Source organism: Geotrypetes seraphini, chromosome 4 (assembly GCF_902459505.1).
Source record: "Geotrypetes seraphini chromosome 4, aGeoSer1.1, whole genome shotgun sequence".
NCBI classification, from domain to species: domain Eukaryota; kingdom Metazoa; phylum Chordata; class Amphibia; order Gymnophiona; family Dermophiidae; genus Geotrypetes; species Geotrypetes seraphini.
This window is the reverse complement of record NC_047087.1, coordinates 219,389,045-219,406,249: the sequence shown is the minus strand read 5'-3', so window position 1 is coordinate 219,406,249 and position 17,205 is coordinate 219,389,045. Positions and strand designations below refer to the sequence as shown.

The 17,205-nt window shown below is 42.5% G+C and overlaps 1 protein-coding gene across 1 annotated transcript in view; it reads left to right on the top strand.

Moving 5' to 3' along the window:
- Positions 1–12,138: 12,138 nt before the first annotated feature.
- LOC117359627 (pulmonary surfactant-associated protein D-like) overlaps positions 12,139–17,205 on the top strand; it is a 37,168-nt gene continuing 32,101 nt past the window's right edge. The window contains exons 1-2 of the mRNA XM_033942785.1: positions 12,139–12,841; positions 15,539–15,613. Coding sequence (XP_033798676.1) covers positions 12,673–12,841; positions 15,539–15,613 — 244 coding nt within the window. The 5' untranslated portion in view covers positions 12,139–12,672. The remainder of the gene's footprint in view (positions 12,842–15,538; positions 15,614–17,205) is intronic.

The window sequence follows — 17,205 nt, the reverse complement described above, 5'->3', positions numbered from 1 at the left end:
CCTTTACCATGGCATCAAACTCAGAAAAAGGTTGGTTGGATGAGATTTCCACTTGGTCTTCAATCTTTTCTTGCAGAGTTGAAGATTCAATGGCATTCACAGCTTTGGATTGGTCAGACAAAGCTAACTTCCATGATAATATCAAACAATTCTTCTCCACTGTTACATGGGATTTCGATGCATCATATGGCCAGAGGAAGTCCAGTGAAATGAGTCCTTTAGGTGAGGTAAGAATACGGTCCGGTATGTCCCCCCCCCCCCTGGCAGGGGTCGACAATGGAAGACAAGCTGCCAATGATAGGCAACGTTACCTCAACATCAGGAAAAGATTCACCCACCAGAAAACCCAAAGGTTCTCCAGCAGAAAGTAGGACTTCAGTAGGTTGAGCATTGACAATCAACACATGGAAAGAAGAGTTAGGTACTTCAAGACAAGGTAAAGCACCTAAAGAAAGGCCATGCTCGAGAAAAGAGGTATTCGGGTTGAAAATGCCAATATCATCAAGCATGCGTTGACCATAGGCCAAACGAAGAAGCAGAGCAAAATTCTGCACAAGACCAGGAATCTTGACGTCTTCAGCACAGACCACTTCACAAACTTGAGGAAGAGGTTGTCCAGCCTTCAGACCATCCATTAGGTCCACGCCTTCTACCGGGGTGCCTTGTAATCTGCGCCAAAGCACACAGTTCACCAAATCAACGTAGACTCCTAGGCGAACAAGACAATCAGATCCCAAACACAAGGATGTGTGTAGGCCTCTCACCACAGAAAAGTAATGAACGAAAGTCTTAGAACCCAGAGTCAGCGGAAGGCTACAAACCCCAACAAGAGGCTTGACACCCTGACCTGGTATAGGTAGGTAAGTAGAGTGGCGCCTAACAAACGGAACGGTTAAGGTTCGCTGAAGTTGACAGCAAAAGGATTCACTGATCATGGAGATGTCACTCCGGAGTAGCAGTTGAGCTTGAACTGGGACAGAACCATGCAGGTGGACATCAACAGACAAGTCAGTAGCATCCTGGTGAAGTACAGCCAGCAGACGAGGATGAGAAGTCAGAGAACTGGAAACAGATGAGGTGGGTTCTTGGATGGTCGCTTGAAGTGGTTCCGGCACGGGGAACGTAGACTTCAGAACAATCTCCAAATGGTCAGCCTGGAGAACAATGTCAGATATTTGTTCCTTGGGAACGCTAACAATCTCACGGCCTGTGGGACCCCCCTCTGGAACATTGGCGTTCTGTAGCTCCAAGATGTGTGGATCCACTGAAAGCAGGAAATTGATTTGAATTGAAGTATCGTTTCGCTCCACAGTGCTGGCAACCTGGGACCAGCGTGTAGTCTGCACCTTCCCATAAGGAAGAGGACGTGTAACCTGGGCCCAGACCACTTCTTGAACGTAATCCAAAATAGGCCTCAATCTCTTCAAAAGATCATTTCCAATCAAAAACTCCTCTCCTGGACTAGTGGTAATAATCACTGGATGTTTGACAAGCATTTTGCCTAACTGCAAGGTAAGCCAGGTTTGACCAATTGTCTCAATGTTCTTATGTCCATATGCAACCAAAGACAAATCACAGGGAATAATCTTCAGTGGAGTCTGGGTACCCAGGGTATCTTCAAACGGTGGAATAGTCCCTGAGTGATCAAAGTCACTTCGGAAGCCGTGTCAAGTAAACCGGGACAGGATAGTACCTGTTGGAGAAGCAAAGGTAGAGTATATCGTTGATCCATAGGCGTGAGCCTACCCAAGAAATACTTGTGTGACTTAATGGAATCCCACGAAGGAAGCTACTCTGTGTCCTCAAACAATTCACTTGAGAGTACCGGATCAATGTCTTGTGCAGCATCAGAAGATGTTATTTGGACAGAAGATACAATACTGGGTGGAGAAAGTGGTTGTTGTACTAGTCATGCTTTATCGTCCTCAGACAATTCGGGTGTGCCATCCAGGTCTTCTGCTGAGGGAACCTGGGTGTCAGTCACCACTGACTTGACCACTCGAGTGCCAGAAGGCTTGTAACCGACATTCTTATCCTTTCTCCTCAGGGTCTGCTCCCTTCCAGCCTGGACAGGTACTGCAAGTTGTTTGGCCAACAGATCCAGGGTAGAGAGATGATTTGCCACCTGAACCATTTGTTCCTCTATCGCATGCAATCTATCGTCATGCTTCTGTTGTTTATTTGGTTGTTTCTTCTTCTGTGGCTTAGGTCCATCCCTTTTGGGTGGTGCAGCAGAAGATAAAGGCGGGTCTGCTGGACAGTGTGAAGAAGTTCCTGGTGCAGAAGCTGCAGAGCTACTGGGTTCCAAAGCAAGTGAAGTCTGAACTGTGCACACACTTGGCTTCGGTTATTTTGTTTGTGTTTTGGGCACAGGTTTAGCAGGTGGTGCATCAGGAGCCCTGACATGGTAATCATAAATATCTTCATCGATTGCCAGTATCGATGAGTAAAGGGGCATTCTTCATACCAGCTATAGTCACACTCATATAGTCAGGCAAGGCTTTGGCAAAGATGGTTCAGAATTCTCCATACTCCAGTTCTTCCTCAGGAGTCCTCTCAGGGAAAAAGTTTTGTTTCAGCCGGAAAGCAATTTCTTGTGGATTTTCCTGTGTCCCGCAGTGCAAGTGGAAGGCTGCTTTGCACGATTCATAGGAATCAGCGTATCTACCATAACGTTTCTTTAGTTTCTGTTCCACTGATAACACATCAGAAGTGCCAGCGATTATGGACCATAACGTGTCATGACACTCAGAAGCAAAGGACCAGAGGAGTAGCTGCAGTTTGTCAACTTCCTCCGTGATGGCATAAGTCTCATAGAACTCATGTATTGAGGCCAGATGTGCTTCAATAGTTAGCTTGGTTCCTTCTCTAAAGGGTTCTATAATCTGTCTAAACACCTTCATTAACTGAGCATGATAGAGAGGTACAAAATGACCATCTTCTCATTTTTGAGTCTCCTTCACAGTCTCAGTGTTGTGATGTGACTTCTTTGGAGCAAATTGAGAAGTTTTTGATGCTCTGGCACCATCTGGTGGTTGTTTAGGCTCAATGTAAACTGACTTTACTGAGCATGTTTGAGAATCAGTGGGTCCAGTGACATCACCGGAAGTGGAAGTAGACCTTACAGGGCCTGGCTGAGGATCAGGAAATACCTTATCATCTTCAGACCTGCCAGGACGTAATTGATGCACTGGGCGGGTGGCTAGTGGCACAGATTTCTCAGGGCAGGGCTTGTCACTGGGTAACAAATCCTCCACTGTAGAATCAGAACACTCCTGCGAATCCCTCGCCCCTTCCTCTCCTTAGAGCTGTGAGAAGAACGAAAGACAGCTCTAGGTGCCGGTTTAGGTGAGAGAGGAGGAGAAGCATGGGGAGAGATAGAAGCCGGAGTAGAACTATCCCTCTCACTACGGAAAACAGCAACCGTGTCCTGTAACATTTGGAAATCAGAAAACAACGCAGCCCTATGGGAGGAGATAGCCGTCATATCTTGGCATAAAGCCAGGTTATCGGCATCCGACCGAGTAAGGGAGGCAGTAAGCTTTTGAACAAGTAACTCAGAAGCAGACAGCTTATTTTGTGAGATGAGAAAGTCAGCTTGTAAAGCACATAATTCTTTGTCAGCTTGGTCAGCCTTGTCATTACACAAACGCTCTGCAGAGAATAAATCCTCACTAACACGTACATAAGAGGCAGTCACATCATCCAATTATTTCTGTTTAACAAACAAAACATCAGCGTGTCTCTTAACAATACCCTGAAATTGGTCATGCAAAGAACGGAAGGATTGATTGAGATCAGCCTTCTGAGCACGGAGGTGCGTCAGCTGTGATACTAAAGACGGACAATTAGTACATGCAGGCTGCACGGGGCGAGCCAACAGTGTTTTATGATGGTCTAGTTCAGACTGTAAATCAGAGCAATGTTGTTTTAAAGCAGACATCGCCTTATCAAAATCGGAATGCTTTTCCTGACAAGTAGAAGCCAGAAGTTCAAAAGTGTCACTACGAGCCTGTACTTCCTGTTTACAAGAATCTAATTGCTCATACAGGTCACTCTGAAGTTGGCAAGTTTGAGACAAACCAGAGGAGACAGAAGTCTTAAAGGCAAGAAGGGAACAAAGAAGCTCAGCATATTGTTCCCCTGCAGGTTTAGTTCTAGCCTGCGGGAGACGCTGTAACACAGAACAATAAACCTGATTAGATTCTTCTAACTCCGCAGGCAGTAAGCGGATGAGGTTAGAAAAATACATGTCAGGGTACGACTGCTTTAAAGCCGTAACAGCTAACTTCTGAAAAACGTCTTTTTCAAGGACATGCCACGAGAGCTGTCTCAATATCATCGCATATGATGAAAGTACGTCAAATAGGAAAAAAGAAAGATCGGACACGCCCCCAATCTGTGGAAAGATTTACGGTCACTAATCAGTTACATAAACAAATACGTGCTTGTTAGTTTCTAGGGAAGACCATAATATCTTATCCAGGTTCAGCTTTCTTTACCTATTTACACAACACAAGACCAAGGCTAATGAGAAATACTTTTATTATGAAAATAGAAAAATATAATTCACAAGCCAGCAGCAATATCTAAATATTGTTCACAAAATATCCGATTACATATATGAAACTCAGTACATAATTATCACAACACACTTGCTAGATAACTAAGTAAAATTAATTCATACATACTAAACAATTCCTTATAATAATAATTCCTGATTAGCAGCAATCTATTACAGTTATCACCAAGTAGCTTTACAAGCCTTATCCTATATCACAATAGGATACTTTATCTAACCCCCGCTGATAAGATAATAAGTTCCTTATCTCACCATCCAATTAGGCCTTGGCACACAATCAGGTGAAATGGAAGACGTCTCTTCAGCTTAGCAGATTTAGAAATCCTTCTGTTACAGGAACAAGTGTTTGTCAGCCACTGGTAAAGCTGTAATTTATTGGCAGCAAAAGTTTCTTTGAGGTGATGGAATACAGATCTGTTTAAGGTCCGAATCACTCTCTCTCAGGCAGAGAGTCACACGAGGTAACTGTTCAGGTCTTAATTATTATGAAAGAGATGCGTGTAGAACACCTGTGATGAGATGTGAGTTCACCCACACCTAAAAACAGACTAAATTATAATTAGCACCTTTTCACTCGGATCTCATCAGATGATTTCTGCGGACCAATCCAGTTTTGCCGGAGCTAGACTAGAATTACTCAACTTGGCATTGCAAATCATGCAATTAGGACGCTGACTCCCATCACGTTCCGTTATACATGTGAATCCATATTGTACATATTCGTTCGATCACTTTCGTATTTTGCTCGACATAGTTAGTAAGGGATTAAAATATTAAGATAGGTATCACACGACGTACCATCACAAGTTACAATTCGACTACTGTGCGCATCAAATCCCCTGCAGCACAGATAGGCCAAGTGGCAGAACTTAGATGAATAGCCTTTCTGTATAAAGTCTCATACAGGCTGGGAGACACAGGCACCTTTCAATAGATAAGCACAGCATAGGATTATAACTCCCCCAAGATTCACACAGTCTAGGCATGAAGGCATAGATCAGTGGTTCTTAACCATGGGTTCGGTGAGTCAGTCTCGCGGGTTCGGCAGAGGTCAAAACACACCTCCGACTCATATAGCGCTTCGGTCACGTTCAATCATCTATCAGTTATTCAGTGATTTTGATCAAGACTGATCATGTACTCGGTTTCTTGATCTATCAATCTGTAACTAACGCCTTATATACATCAATCAATTCCTGATCAAAATTTGTGATTTAACTGATAGATGATTGAACATGACCGAAGCGCTTATGATTCGTGATGGTACGCCCCGCTTGTCCATAATTGGCTGCAGGTGATCACGCAACATCGCTTGGCCTATCTGTGCTGCAGGGGATTTGATGCGCACAGTAGTCGAATTGTAACTGTTGTGATGGTACGTCGTGTGATACCTATCTTAATATTTTAATCTCTTACTAACTATGTCGAGCAAAATACGAAAGTGGTCGAACGAATATGTACAATATGGATTCACATGTATAACGGAACGTGATGGGAGTCAGCGTCCTAATTGCATGATTTGCAATGCCAAGTTGAGTAATTCTAGTCTAGCTCCGGCAAAACTAAGGGAATACTTCCTTAAGCTGCATGGAGATGGAAAATACAAGAACACAATGCTCGCTGAATTCAAGGTGAAGAGAGCAAGATTCGATGAAAAGGCTACTCTGCCTGTTCTCGGCTTTGTACCCATCAACAAACCGATCCTCACAGCATCGTACGAAGTTGCTTACCTGATCGCAAAGCAGGGCAAACCACACACCATTGGTGAAACACTCATAAAACCAGCTGTGTTGAAGATGGCGAATATCATGCTGGGAAAAGCGGCTGAAGTTCAGTTATCTGAAATTCCTCTTTCAAATGACATCTTCAGCAACAGAATAGAGGACATGAGCAAAGACATCTTGGCTCAAGTAGTTGCAGATCTGATTTCAAGCCCAGCAAAATTCAGCCTTCAACTCGACGAGACCACAGATGTTTCCAATTTAAGCCAGCTTGCAGTATTCGTGCGCTGTGTGAAAGACGATGTGATAAAGGAAGATTTTTTATTTTGTAAGCCTCTTACAACAACTAAGGCAACTGATGTGAAGAAACTTGTGGATGACTTCTTCAAAGACAACAATCTTTCGTGGGATATGGTTTCTGCAGTTTGTTCGGACGGAGCTCCAGCCATGCTCGGAAGAAAGTCCGGGTTTGGTGCGCTAGTGAATGCCAATGCACCACACATCATTGTTACACATTGCATTCTGCACAGGCATGCGTTGGCAACAAAAACCTTTCCTCCAAAACTGGCAGAAGTTTTAAAAATTGTTGTGGAATGCGTGAACTATGTGCGAAATAATGCTCTGAAGCACCGCATCTTCAAGGAACTGTGTAAAGAAATGGGATCTGAATTCGAGGTACTTCTGTACCATTCTAACGTTCGGTGGTTATCCCGGGGACAGGTGCTAAATCGTGTTTTTGCCATGCGTGTGGAATTAGCTCTGTTTTTGCAAGAGAAGCAACATTGTCATGCAGATTGCTTCAAAAATTCTGAGTTCATTCTCATTTTAGCGTACATGGCTGATATCTTTGCAGCTCTCAATCATCTCAATAAGCAGATGCAGGGTGGTGGAGTCAACATCATCGAAGCGGAAGAAAACCTGAAAGCTTTTCAAAAAAAGCTACCATTATGGAAACGATGAACAGAAAACGATAACTTCGCAAACTTTCCCCTGCTAGACAACTGTGTAAGTAAGATCGAAGATGTATCTGGAATCGGAGACATTTCTGTACCCGCGGAACTGAAGCAAACTATTGCCACACACTTAGATGAGCTTGCAAAGTCTCTCGACTGATACTTCCCTACAAGAGAGTCATATCCAGCATGGGTGAGACAGCCGTTCACGTTTAGTGTTGAGACAACAGATGTCAATGATGAATACCTCGATGAAATCATTGAAATTCAGCAGAGCCAGGTTCAACAGCAACTCTTCAGAACAACAACGCTCTCAACGTTTTTGTGTCAACAATTGGTAACGTACCCTGTTATTGCTAAGAAAGCTCTGGAAATTTTCATACCGTTTGTTACAACATATCTTTGCAAGCAATCCTTTTCGAGGATGCTGGACATAAAAACGAAGAAAAGGAACAGGACTTTGTTGCGAAAATGACATGAGTGGCACTTGCCAAGGTAAAGCCGCACATTTCTGAACTGGTCTCTGAGAGACAACAGCAGAAGTCACACTGATTTGCAGTAAATTTCATTATTATGTTATTATTATTCGAAATATAGGAGAACTTTTTTGTTTTCAAAAAAGATATTATTTTTTCCCTCACTGTATACCTATGTTTTGAATTTGTAAAAATCATATTTTATTTTTCCAATAAAGAAGGGTTCGGTGAACACACATATGAAACTGGTGGGGTTCAGTACTTCCAACAAGGTTAAGAACCACTGGCATAGATGGATGTCCTTGACTAGAATACAATTCTGGTACATACCCAGAAAGCATCAGGCAGAAACAGCAAAGATGTGTTCTTCTTTCTCTTCTTGCAAGTTCAGGCTGGAATGATTTCTTACAAATAATGGTTCAGGCTTGATGATGTCAGAGAGGCCTAACCTTCAGGTGCAAATAAGGAAACACACCTACAACAGCTTACAGTTTGTTAAAGAACATAAAAATAATAAAATGATCAAATACCATATAAATAATACAAATTATGGAAAAAGGTCGGACTCAAGGGGTAACAGTTAAAGTAATACAAATTGAATGAATACATAAATAAATAATAAGCAAGAAATGGAAATGCAAGATGCACAAAATATATAGATGGGTTAATTTCATAACATAGAGTGGCATATTAAAAAAAAACATATAAGTCCGTTTTGGGCCTAAGGCATTAGTCATCCAAACTTGGCAGCGTCCAAAGTCCATTCTTGAAAAATACGTCCAAAATGTATTTTTTTTGGAGAATCTCTACTTCTACATTGCTGTTTGTTCATCCAGACTGCTAAGTTGTCTATGTTTATACCCCATTCTCGTCTAAAAAATTGTCCAAGCCAAAAAAGGCTAGAAAAGAGACCTTTTGGAGGTGGGAGGGGTCAGCAAAGTGATGGACTGGCCACCCAGACATGACAAGAGAGTAGTGGGGCACCTTACAGGGAAGAGGTGGTGGAAACAGAGACTGTGTCTGAATTCAAAAGGGCCTGGGATAGGCACATGGGATCTTTCAGAGAGAGAAAGAGATAATGGTTACTGCGGATGGCAGACTAGATGGGCCATTTGGCCTTTATCTGTTGTCATGTTTCTATGTTTCTAACTTCACAAAAAGGGTGCCACATAAACATCTCACCACAACTCCCTTATAGGTCATGGTGAGCCCCCCCCCCTCAAATACCCATAAAACTTACTATACCCACCTGTCTACCCCCCTCTCCCAATAGACCTTATGACTGCAGGTGCCACCTGTATGGCAGTACAGTAGGGTTATGGGGGTTTTGGTGGGTGCACATTTTTCACAGTGCAGTGGTTGGTGTAGCTTATGGGCCTGGGTCCTCCTCTCTATGGTTCACTAGCCTTCCCCCAGACTACTTAAGCCACCTCTGCGTAACTCTACTAGGCTTTCCTATGCCAGGTGCTGATGTTCTGGATGTATGTACTTTTTTTATTCTGAATTTTATGGCCTGCGATGGGGGTGGGGGGTTCAGTGATCACTTGGGGAGTGTGTGTGGGTCTGTACTTTGTTCATGCAGTGGTTATATGATCACTTTGGATACCTTCTGGGCACTTATATCTGTTTTTAGATCACCTAAGTCACAATGTATAAATTTCGTCTAAGCAGTCTCGTTAAACTTTTGATTATCACTGCAGGACAACTAAATCTAGGTTGGCACACATCCCGCCTACCTCCCGCCACTCTTTCAAAAACATCCTTTTTCACTCTGGCCGTACAGCGGCAGTGAAAAGTCCTAAGCTGTTTTTAGATACATCTAAAATCCGTTTCAATTATCGGCACTTGGACGACCTGTCTTTTTGATTGTCCAAAATGTTCTCAAAAAAGCCTAACTTTCAAAATATCCAAATAGCAATTTTCAAAAGGTAGAATTTGGACATCCTACACCACAGTTTGACAAATAGAAAAGTGGCATGTTGTCGGTGTGTTTAGGGCCGGACTAGGGAGAGCCCAAACGTAGGACATTCAATGGTGATAACAGAATGGGAAGAAATGTCCAAGTTAAAAAAAAGAAGGGTGTCCCAGATACACCCCTTTTAGCTCTGGGTGCACAACGGCATTCAGAGGCCTAAAAAGGCCCTGAATAAGTCCATAAATAGGTTTGATTATTGGCACTGGATGACCTGTCTTTTAGTGCTGACTTGGGATGGTTTTTAGATGTGTTTAAGTTTTGATAATGAGCCCCTTAGCCTATAGGGATAGGAGAAGATAGTATATGCTGCAGATGGGCAGACTGGATGGGCCATTTGGCCTTTGTCTGCTGTCATGCTTCTATGTTTCTATAAAGCTGTTCCTGATTCTTTTTTTTATTATTATTTTACCCATCCTGCTCTTTCTGAAAAGAATATATCCTGATTTATTTACTTACCAACTCTAATTATATCTAAACCACACTGAACTATGAGTCAATTACTTTAACCACGTCATCAACCTCTTCTTTTGGCAATGTGGTTTCTTCCCGGCTAATAAAGTTCTTGGATAGATTGCAAGCATCGTTTACAGATGGCATTTCAATTTCTTACTACTTCTGTCTTGCATAGCACTGTTGTACCATTTTTTGCCCTTGCACTAAATGCTGTAAAACTGCAGAGATCACTTTGCTGCTGCTAAAAAACACCACTGCCCAAACCTCCCCTATTTCTTTAGCTGGTTCCCTTGGATCACTTCTGAGATTCCTGTTGAAAAGAAAATAGAAATATTTCTCTTGACTTCGGCCCAGTGGCGTACCTAGCATAAGTTTAAAATAGTAAACACTTTCAATATAGATACTATGATGTCCTAAAATGTGGTGTAAGGACAGAAAAAGCTGTGTTCCAGTTAAAAATGAAGGAAAAAGCCTCAGAACAGGCCCTCCCACCACCACCAAAGTGGATAATAAAGGTGGTTAAGCGATAACCTCACTGGCAAAGAACCTTCAATATGTACTGGATAATCAAGCCTTAAGCTGTGCTTCACTCCAAATTTTAAATTTTTTTTAAAAAAAGATAGAGGAAAAAATTCCACTTATCTTCTGATCATCGGCACACCAACGAAGGCCAGCGTTTCACCGACAGGCTACATCAGGGTGTGTCCCGACCGATCAGGCTTCTCTCAAAAAAGACGCTGAAGCGCTTCACACATCCGAAAAGGCTCCTAGCATATGTGACACCTGGGGCCCATCATTTTTTGACACCCCCCATCTGTACGGAAAACATGATTTTTAGTAACAATCCACACGTCACACATGAGTACCTAGGAAAAGGCAGCATCTTACATACTGCAATGAGCAGTACAACATCAATACACCCATTGTAAAACTAAACAAGCCAGACTAGTACAGATCAATCCTGTAGTCAATCCAAACAAAAAAACCATGTCTTTTGAACACACAGAACACAGAAAACACCTTCGCCTAGTTTGGAATATGTAAACACAAACTAACCCCTCCCTCTTTTACAAAACTGTAGTGTGGATTTTAGCTACGGAGATAGAATTCTGAGCATCAGAGCTGCTACCACCACGGCTGGCAATATAAAATGCTCCACAGTTTTGTAAAAGGGGGAATAAAATAGAAATTCATAGACAAAGGTTAAATTGAACCAGCAAGAAGCTGGACTCTGCATACAATGCAACACCACAGAAACAGTGACACATGTCTCCTAAAGCAATAAATAAATAGAAATTTTTTTTTCTACCTTTGTCTTCTGTGGTTTCTGCTTTCCTTATCTTCTTGTAACTCTCTTCCTTCCATCCACTGTCTGCTGTCTCTCTTCCCCTATATGGCATCTTCTCTCCTTTTATGCCCTTTCCAGAAACTGTATGCCTCCCCCTTCCATCTCTCCTTTCACCCCCATTGGTCTGGCATCTCTCTCCTCTCCTTCCCTCTCCCACACCTCTCCTCTGCAATCCCTTTCTGTTTTTCTCTCATTTTCCTTTTCAATTTATTTTCTGCATCTATCTAGATTACGTTCTTACTACCCTCTCATCAATGTCCTTTTTTACTGTCTACCTAAAGCTTGCCACCTCTTTCCCTCACCCCTTCCAGTATCTAACTCTATCCTCATCCCTCAATCCAGCATGTGCCCTTTTTTCTTTCTCCTCCCCACTTCCTTCCAGCGTCTGCTCCCCCTCTCCCTCACACTTCCATTAATTGTCTGTCCCTCTCTCTACCCCTTCCATCTACTGTTCACTTTCTGTCTCGCCCCTTCCAGTCACTGCCCTCTCTGCCCTTTCCATCCAATGTCTGCCTTCTCTTTCTGTCTCTCTCTCTTCCATACATCTTTCTTCTTTCTATGCTCCTTTCATAACTATCTATCCTGTGCCCCTTCTCTCCTTTGTACATGATTGATTTCAGCTCTGCCACCTCTCCATTTTTTTCTCTCTGTCACCACCCCATCCCCTATGCTCTGGCATCTCTCTCTTCTCCTTTCTTTCCTTCGCACCCCACAGTCTGGTATTTATCCCCTCCATAGTTCCAGTCTGAAGAAGTGCAACTAGTTCTTGTTTCTAGTAAATAGGTGTTGGCATGAGCTACCACATTAATAGGCATGCATTAATTAGGAACTTAGCACATGACCTTTAATGGGGGAAATAGAAAATGTGCTAAAAGTGACCTCAGCACGTGGGAAAGTCCCACGCTACCGATACCACAGGCCAAATTTTAGCACAGCTTAGTAAAAGGGCCCCATTGTAAACTCAATTAAGTTTATTAGGATTTTATATACCGCCTATCAAGGTTTTCTAAGCGGTTTTACAATCAGGTACTCAAGCATTTTCTCTATGTATCTAAAAAAATGTTTTGTTTTACCACAATTAATATAACATATTGTCAATCAATGAATTTATAAGACAATGAATTTGAAATGTGATATTTCAGCTATAAATAGAACTATGGAATTATGCAGCCCTCTGCAGATTTGCTATTTGATTGTTTCCTTGAACTATCATTAGGCTTGCAAGGACCACAAGGTCCACAGGGACTGCCAGGGAAGGTAGGACGAGCAGGTTTGAAAGGTGATAAAGGTTCAGAGGGAACTAAAGGAGAGAAAGGAAGCAGTGAAGGCGATGGTAAGTAGATCATTTCTATTTGGGAAGAGTTAATACAAGGAAATATGCTGAGTCATTTTGGACATTGTAGGCCTTCAGATCTCATGACTGTGCAAAACGAACCACATGTTATGTGGTTTCAGACTGTAAAGGAGCACTAGAGCTTTAACGCGCGCAATAGCACACGTTAAATTCCTGAGTGCACTAGCCACAACCGCCTCCTTTTTAGGAGGCGGTAGATTTTCGGCTACCGCACGCTAAAGCGCATGGTAATTTTGTGCGCGCGCTAAAAACCCTAGCGCACCTTCGTAAATGGAGTCCTTAATGTCTCTTCTACATTCTTGTCATAATTTATCTACTTTATAAGATAGTCATTCATGCATTGGGAAGAGATATACAAAAGTAAACTCTCACTCTCTTTCCTCCTTTTCCAATCATAAATATCTCTCTAACTGAAGATCCACTTTTCTCTTTTATAAACATCACAAAGCAAAATCTTAAAATCAATTACTCTTAAAATAACCCACTGTACCACTGAAAATCTTGGACATTTCACAAAAATGCTGTAACAATTGTGTTTTCCATAATTTTTTCAATCTTATCCAGTCAGAACACAGCCATAACTTCCCACCAATGTGTTCCATAGCTTAATACCTGCAATACAAAAAGCAGCAGCTCTGGTTTCAGCATATCTACTTCGCATTATTGGTTCCAACAACTTTTGATTTTCAGATCTCTGAGCTCTATTGGGCTTCTAAAGTACCACCACATAAGAACCATGGTGCTTGGTGGTAGACAGTTTGATAAATTACAAAAATCACTTAATGTTGGCCTCGAAATGCAATTGGTAGCTAATACAATTTTTTTCAAAACAGGTGTAATATGGGTTGTTCTTTCAACACTCAGAACTAACCTTGCTGCGGCATCTTCTACTAACTGTAACACCCTGTTCCTCATTTTAGAAACACCAAGTTAAAGAACGTTACAGTGGTCCAATCATGATACCATCCCTTGCACAACAGTTCTGAAATCAAAATGAGAGACTAACGATCTCAAACAGTATACCGTATTTTTCGCTCCATAAAATGCACTTTTTCCACCCAAAAAGAGGGTGGAAAAAAGGGTGCATCCTATGGAGTGAATACCAAAATTCCCCGCCCCCCACCCCCGTTACCTTCCAGGACCGCAGCCCACCCCAGGCCACAGCCACCACTGATTGCTCATTGCCGAAATTAGAAGAAGGGAAAGGCCAGGCGGGTGCAATGATTGCACACCGCCGTCCCAGAAGCCTTACCCCCGACGTCAATTCTAACATCGGTATCTGGCCCGGACCTTCTCCCCAACGTCAGAATCTTCCAGGTGCTGCGCTCTTACCACGTCTGAGGTAATCTTCTGGGCCAGCTGCGTACAATCGCTGCATCTGCCTGGCCTTTCTGAGTGTCAGGAAGCTACCACATCGGAGCTAATTTTCTGGGCCGGCAGCGTGCAAGTGCTGTACCCGCCTGGCCCTTCCAGGTGCCATGCTGCTAAGCCAGGAGTCCTCCCTCTCTCCCCTCCCCCCCCCCCCCGCTGCTTCGGCGACATGTCCTCACAACAGCAGCAGCGGGAGGTAAGTAAACCTAGCAGGAAGGCAGGCTTGGGGGAGGGGGGAAGAGGACAAAGGCTGGAAGGCATTGAGGAGGACATAAGAGAGAGGGAGGAAGGGACAATTGTTGGGCTTGAGGAAATCACCAGACCGGGGAGGCGGGAGGAGGGAGAGGCTGGGACCTGCCTGCCTGCCCTGCCGAATTAAAAATAGGGAGAAGCTGGGCCTGCCTGCCTGCGGGGAGGCCTGGAGGGGGGAGCCCTGCTTGCTTGCCTGGGGAGGCTGCCTGGGAGGGGGGAGGCCTGCTTGCTTTGGGGGGGCTGCCTGGGAGGGGGATGCCTGCCTGCCTGCCTGGGGGGGTCTGCCTTGGAGGGAGGAGTACTGCCTGCATGCCTGCCTGGGGGGATGCCTGGAAGGGGGAGGTCTGCCTGCATGCCCTGTCTCTACCTGCCTGCCAGCCACTAAGCCTGCCTGCCTGTCCCAGTCTACCACTAGACCACCATAGGGAGGACAGGGTACAGAGCCTGGCAGGGAGGGAGGACAGGGTGCAGAATTTGTCAAGGAGTGTTGGGTTGGGTGCAGAGCCTGGGAGGGAGAATTTGGTTCAGAATGTTTTTTTCTTGTTTTCCTCCTCTAAATATGGGGTGCTTCTTATGGTGAGGTGTGTCTTATGGAGCAAAAACTATGGTAACATGTGAAGTTGACCAAAACATGTCTTCTTTCCTTGTAATTCTTTCTCTCTCATTTCTCTTTCTTCTGTACCTCAGTTACTCTGATATCTTTTTCATCTGCTAGATCTCCTTCAGCATCTATTCCTCTTCTCCTCTTTCCTGACATCCCTTCTCCATCTCTCTCTTTCAATATCCCCTTTCCTTACCCATCCCTAAGATTCCATATCCACATTTTCTATACTTCAGCAATCGTCACTATAATCCATTTCCTTCTAAAGGAAACAAATAAAATAACCTAACATTATTTAGTATGCAAATCCATACAAATTTATGTACCACATAATTTCTGAATTTAATAAACTTTGCTGTAGGATTTTCAAACCTTTGATAGAGAATTGAACAAAGAATTGACCCAGAAAACTGGAATCTGCATAAATCTATCTTCTTTTTTTTTTTTGGTAGGACTTCAACAATCTGTACAACGTATGAATGAACAACTTACTACTTTGCAAGACAACTTTAACAAATACTTAAAAGGTAAGATTACCTCAATTTGACATCCAAGCTAAAGTCAGGGCATAGCTTTGACCTTAGAGACCCTTATTCTAAAGTGCACTAAGCTCTAATGTGGCCTTAATGCATGAGAAAAGGCTAACTGCAAAACTCATTACAACATTTTATTTTATTTTGGGGTTCTTTTTATTAAGATGTGCTAACCAATTTAGGGGTCCTAATACTAAGGAGCGCTAGCCGATTTAGCGGGTGCTAAATAGCACGCACTAAATGCTGACATATCCATAGAATATAATAGGCGCTTTAGCATATAGCGCACACTAATATTTAACACTCACTACATCGGCTAGCGCGCTTTGGTAAAAGAGGGGGTTAATGTGCACTAATCTTTAGCACACTAAAATAGTTAGCACACCTTAATAAAAGGTCCCCTTTATTTTTAATATTTATATACCACTTTATAGGTATTTTCTTGTTTGCATACATTAATGCAAGCGTTATTTACTTTTAAAAAAATATTTCTAACAGGGGATGTGTCATGGGTGGAGAATAGCCATGGAACTGTTAAGAACATAAGAACATAAACAACTAGCACATTTCTCTTTCTCTCTCTCTTCCTTTATCTTTCTCTCTCTTTCTCTTATCCCTCCTGTTTCTTTGTCTTTTTCTGTTCCTTTTCTAAGCAGTTCCAGATACTCTGGATCCTTTTCATTAATCTAGTTCTATTCAAACGATTGTAGATACGAATATTTGATACATGATTTTTATTATGATTCTATGTGTTTGAGTTGCTTTCTGTTTATAATTCTTACAATATTCAATAAAATTATTGAACTAATAAAAAAAAAAAAAAAAAGGATTAGCATGTACTAACTCAGTGGTCTCAAACTCGCGGCCTGGGGGCCACATGCAGCCCACAAGGTACTGTTTTGAGGCCCTCAGTATGTTTATCATAATCACAAAAGTAAAATAAAAGTTTCTTGATCATATGTCTCTTTAGCTATAAATGACAATATTATTATTAAGACTTAGCCAAAAGGAAAGATTTATAAACTATAAAGAGTTTTACCTTATGCAAAATTGTCATTTCTTTAATAAGACATTAACTTTTTTTTCTGAGGCCCTCCAAGTACCTACAAATCCAAAATGCGGCCCTGCAGAGGGTTTGAGTTTGAGACCACTGTACTAACTGGTTCATGCTGGATCAATGTGGAAACACTTAAGTGTCTCCAAAATAGGAGGCGATAAACATTCCTGCATTCATTTTTTTGCAGGTCTTGCATGCTAATGGACAAATTAGCACAGGTCTTTGAAAATAAAAATAAACCCCATTATATTGCCACATTAAAAAGAGGCATAGGCCCTCTTTTGCTAACCGATTAGCATGTGCTAAACGCTAACGCGTGCATGTTAGTCTATGGATGCGTTAGTGTTTAGCGCGCACTCTATGGTTAGCGCACCATAGTAAAAGAGGGGGTTAGTAAAGGAGAAAGTATTGCATTAGAATGTGCTAAGCTCATTTTTAGTGTATTTTAGATTGTTTTGGTAGTCTTTTGTTACTACTACTTGATATAACTTTATTTTTACTCCGACATCTAATAATTCCCTATGGATGT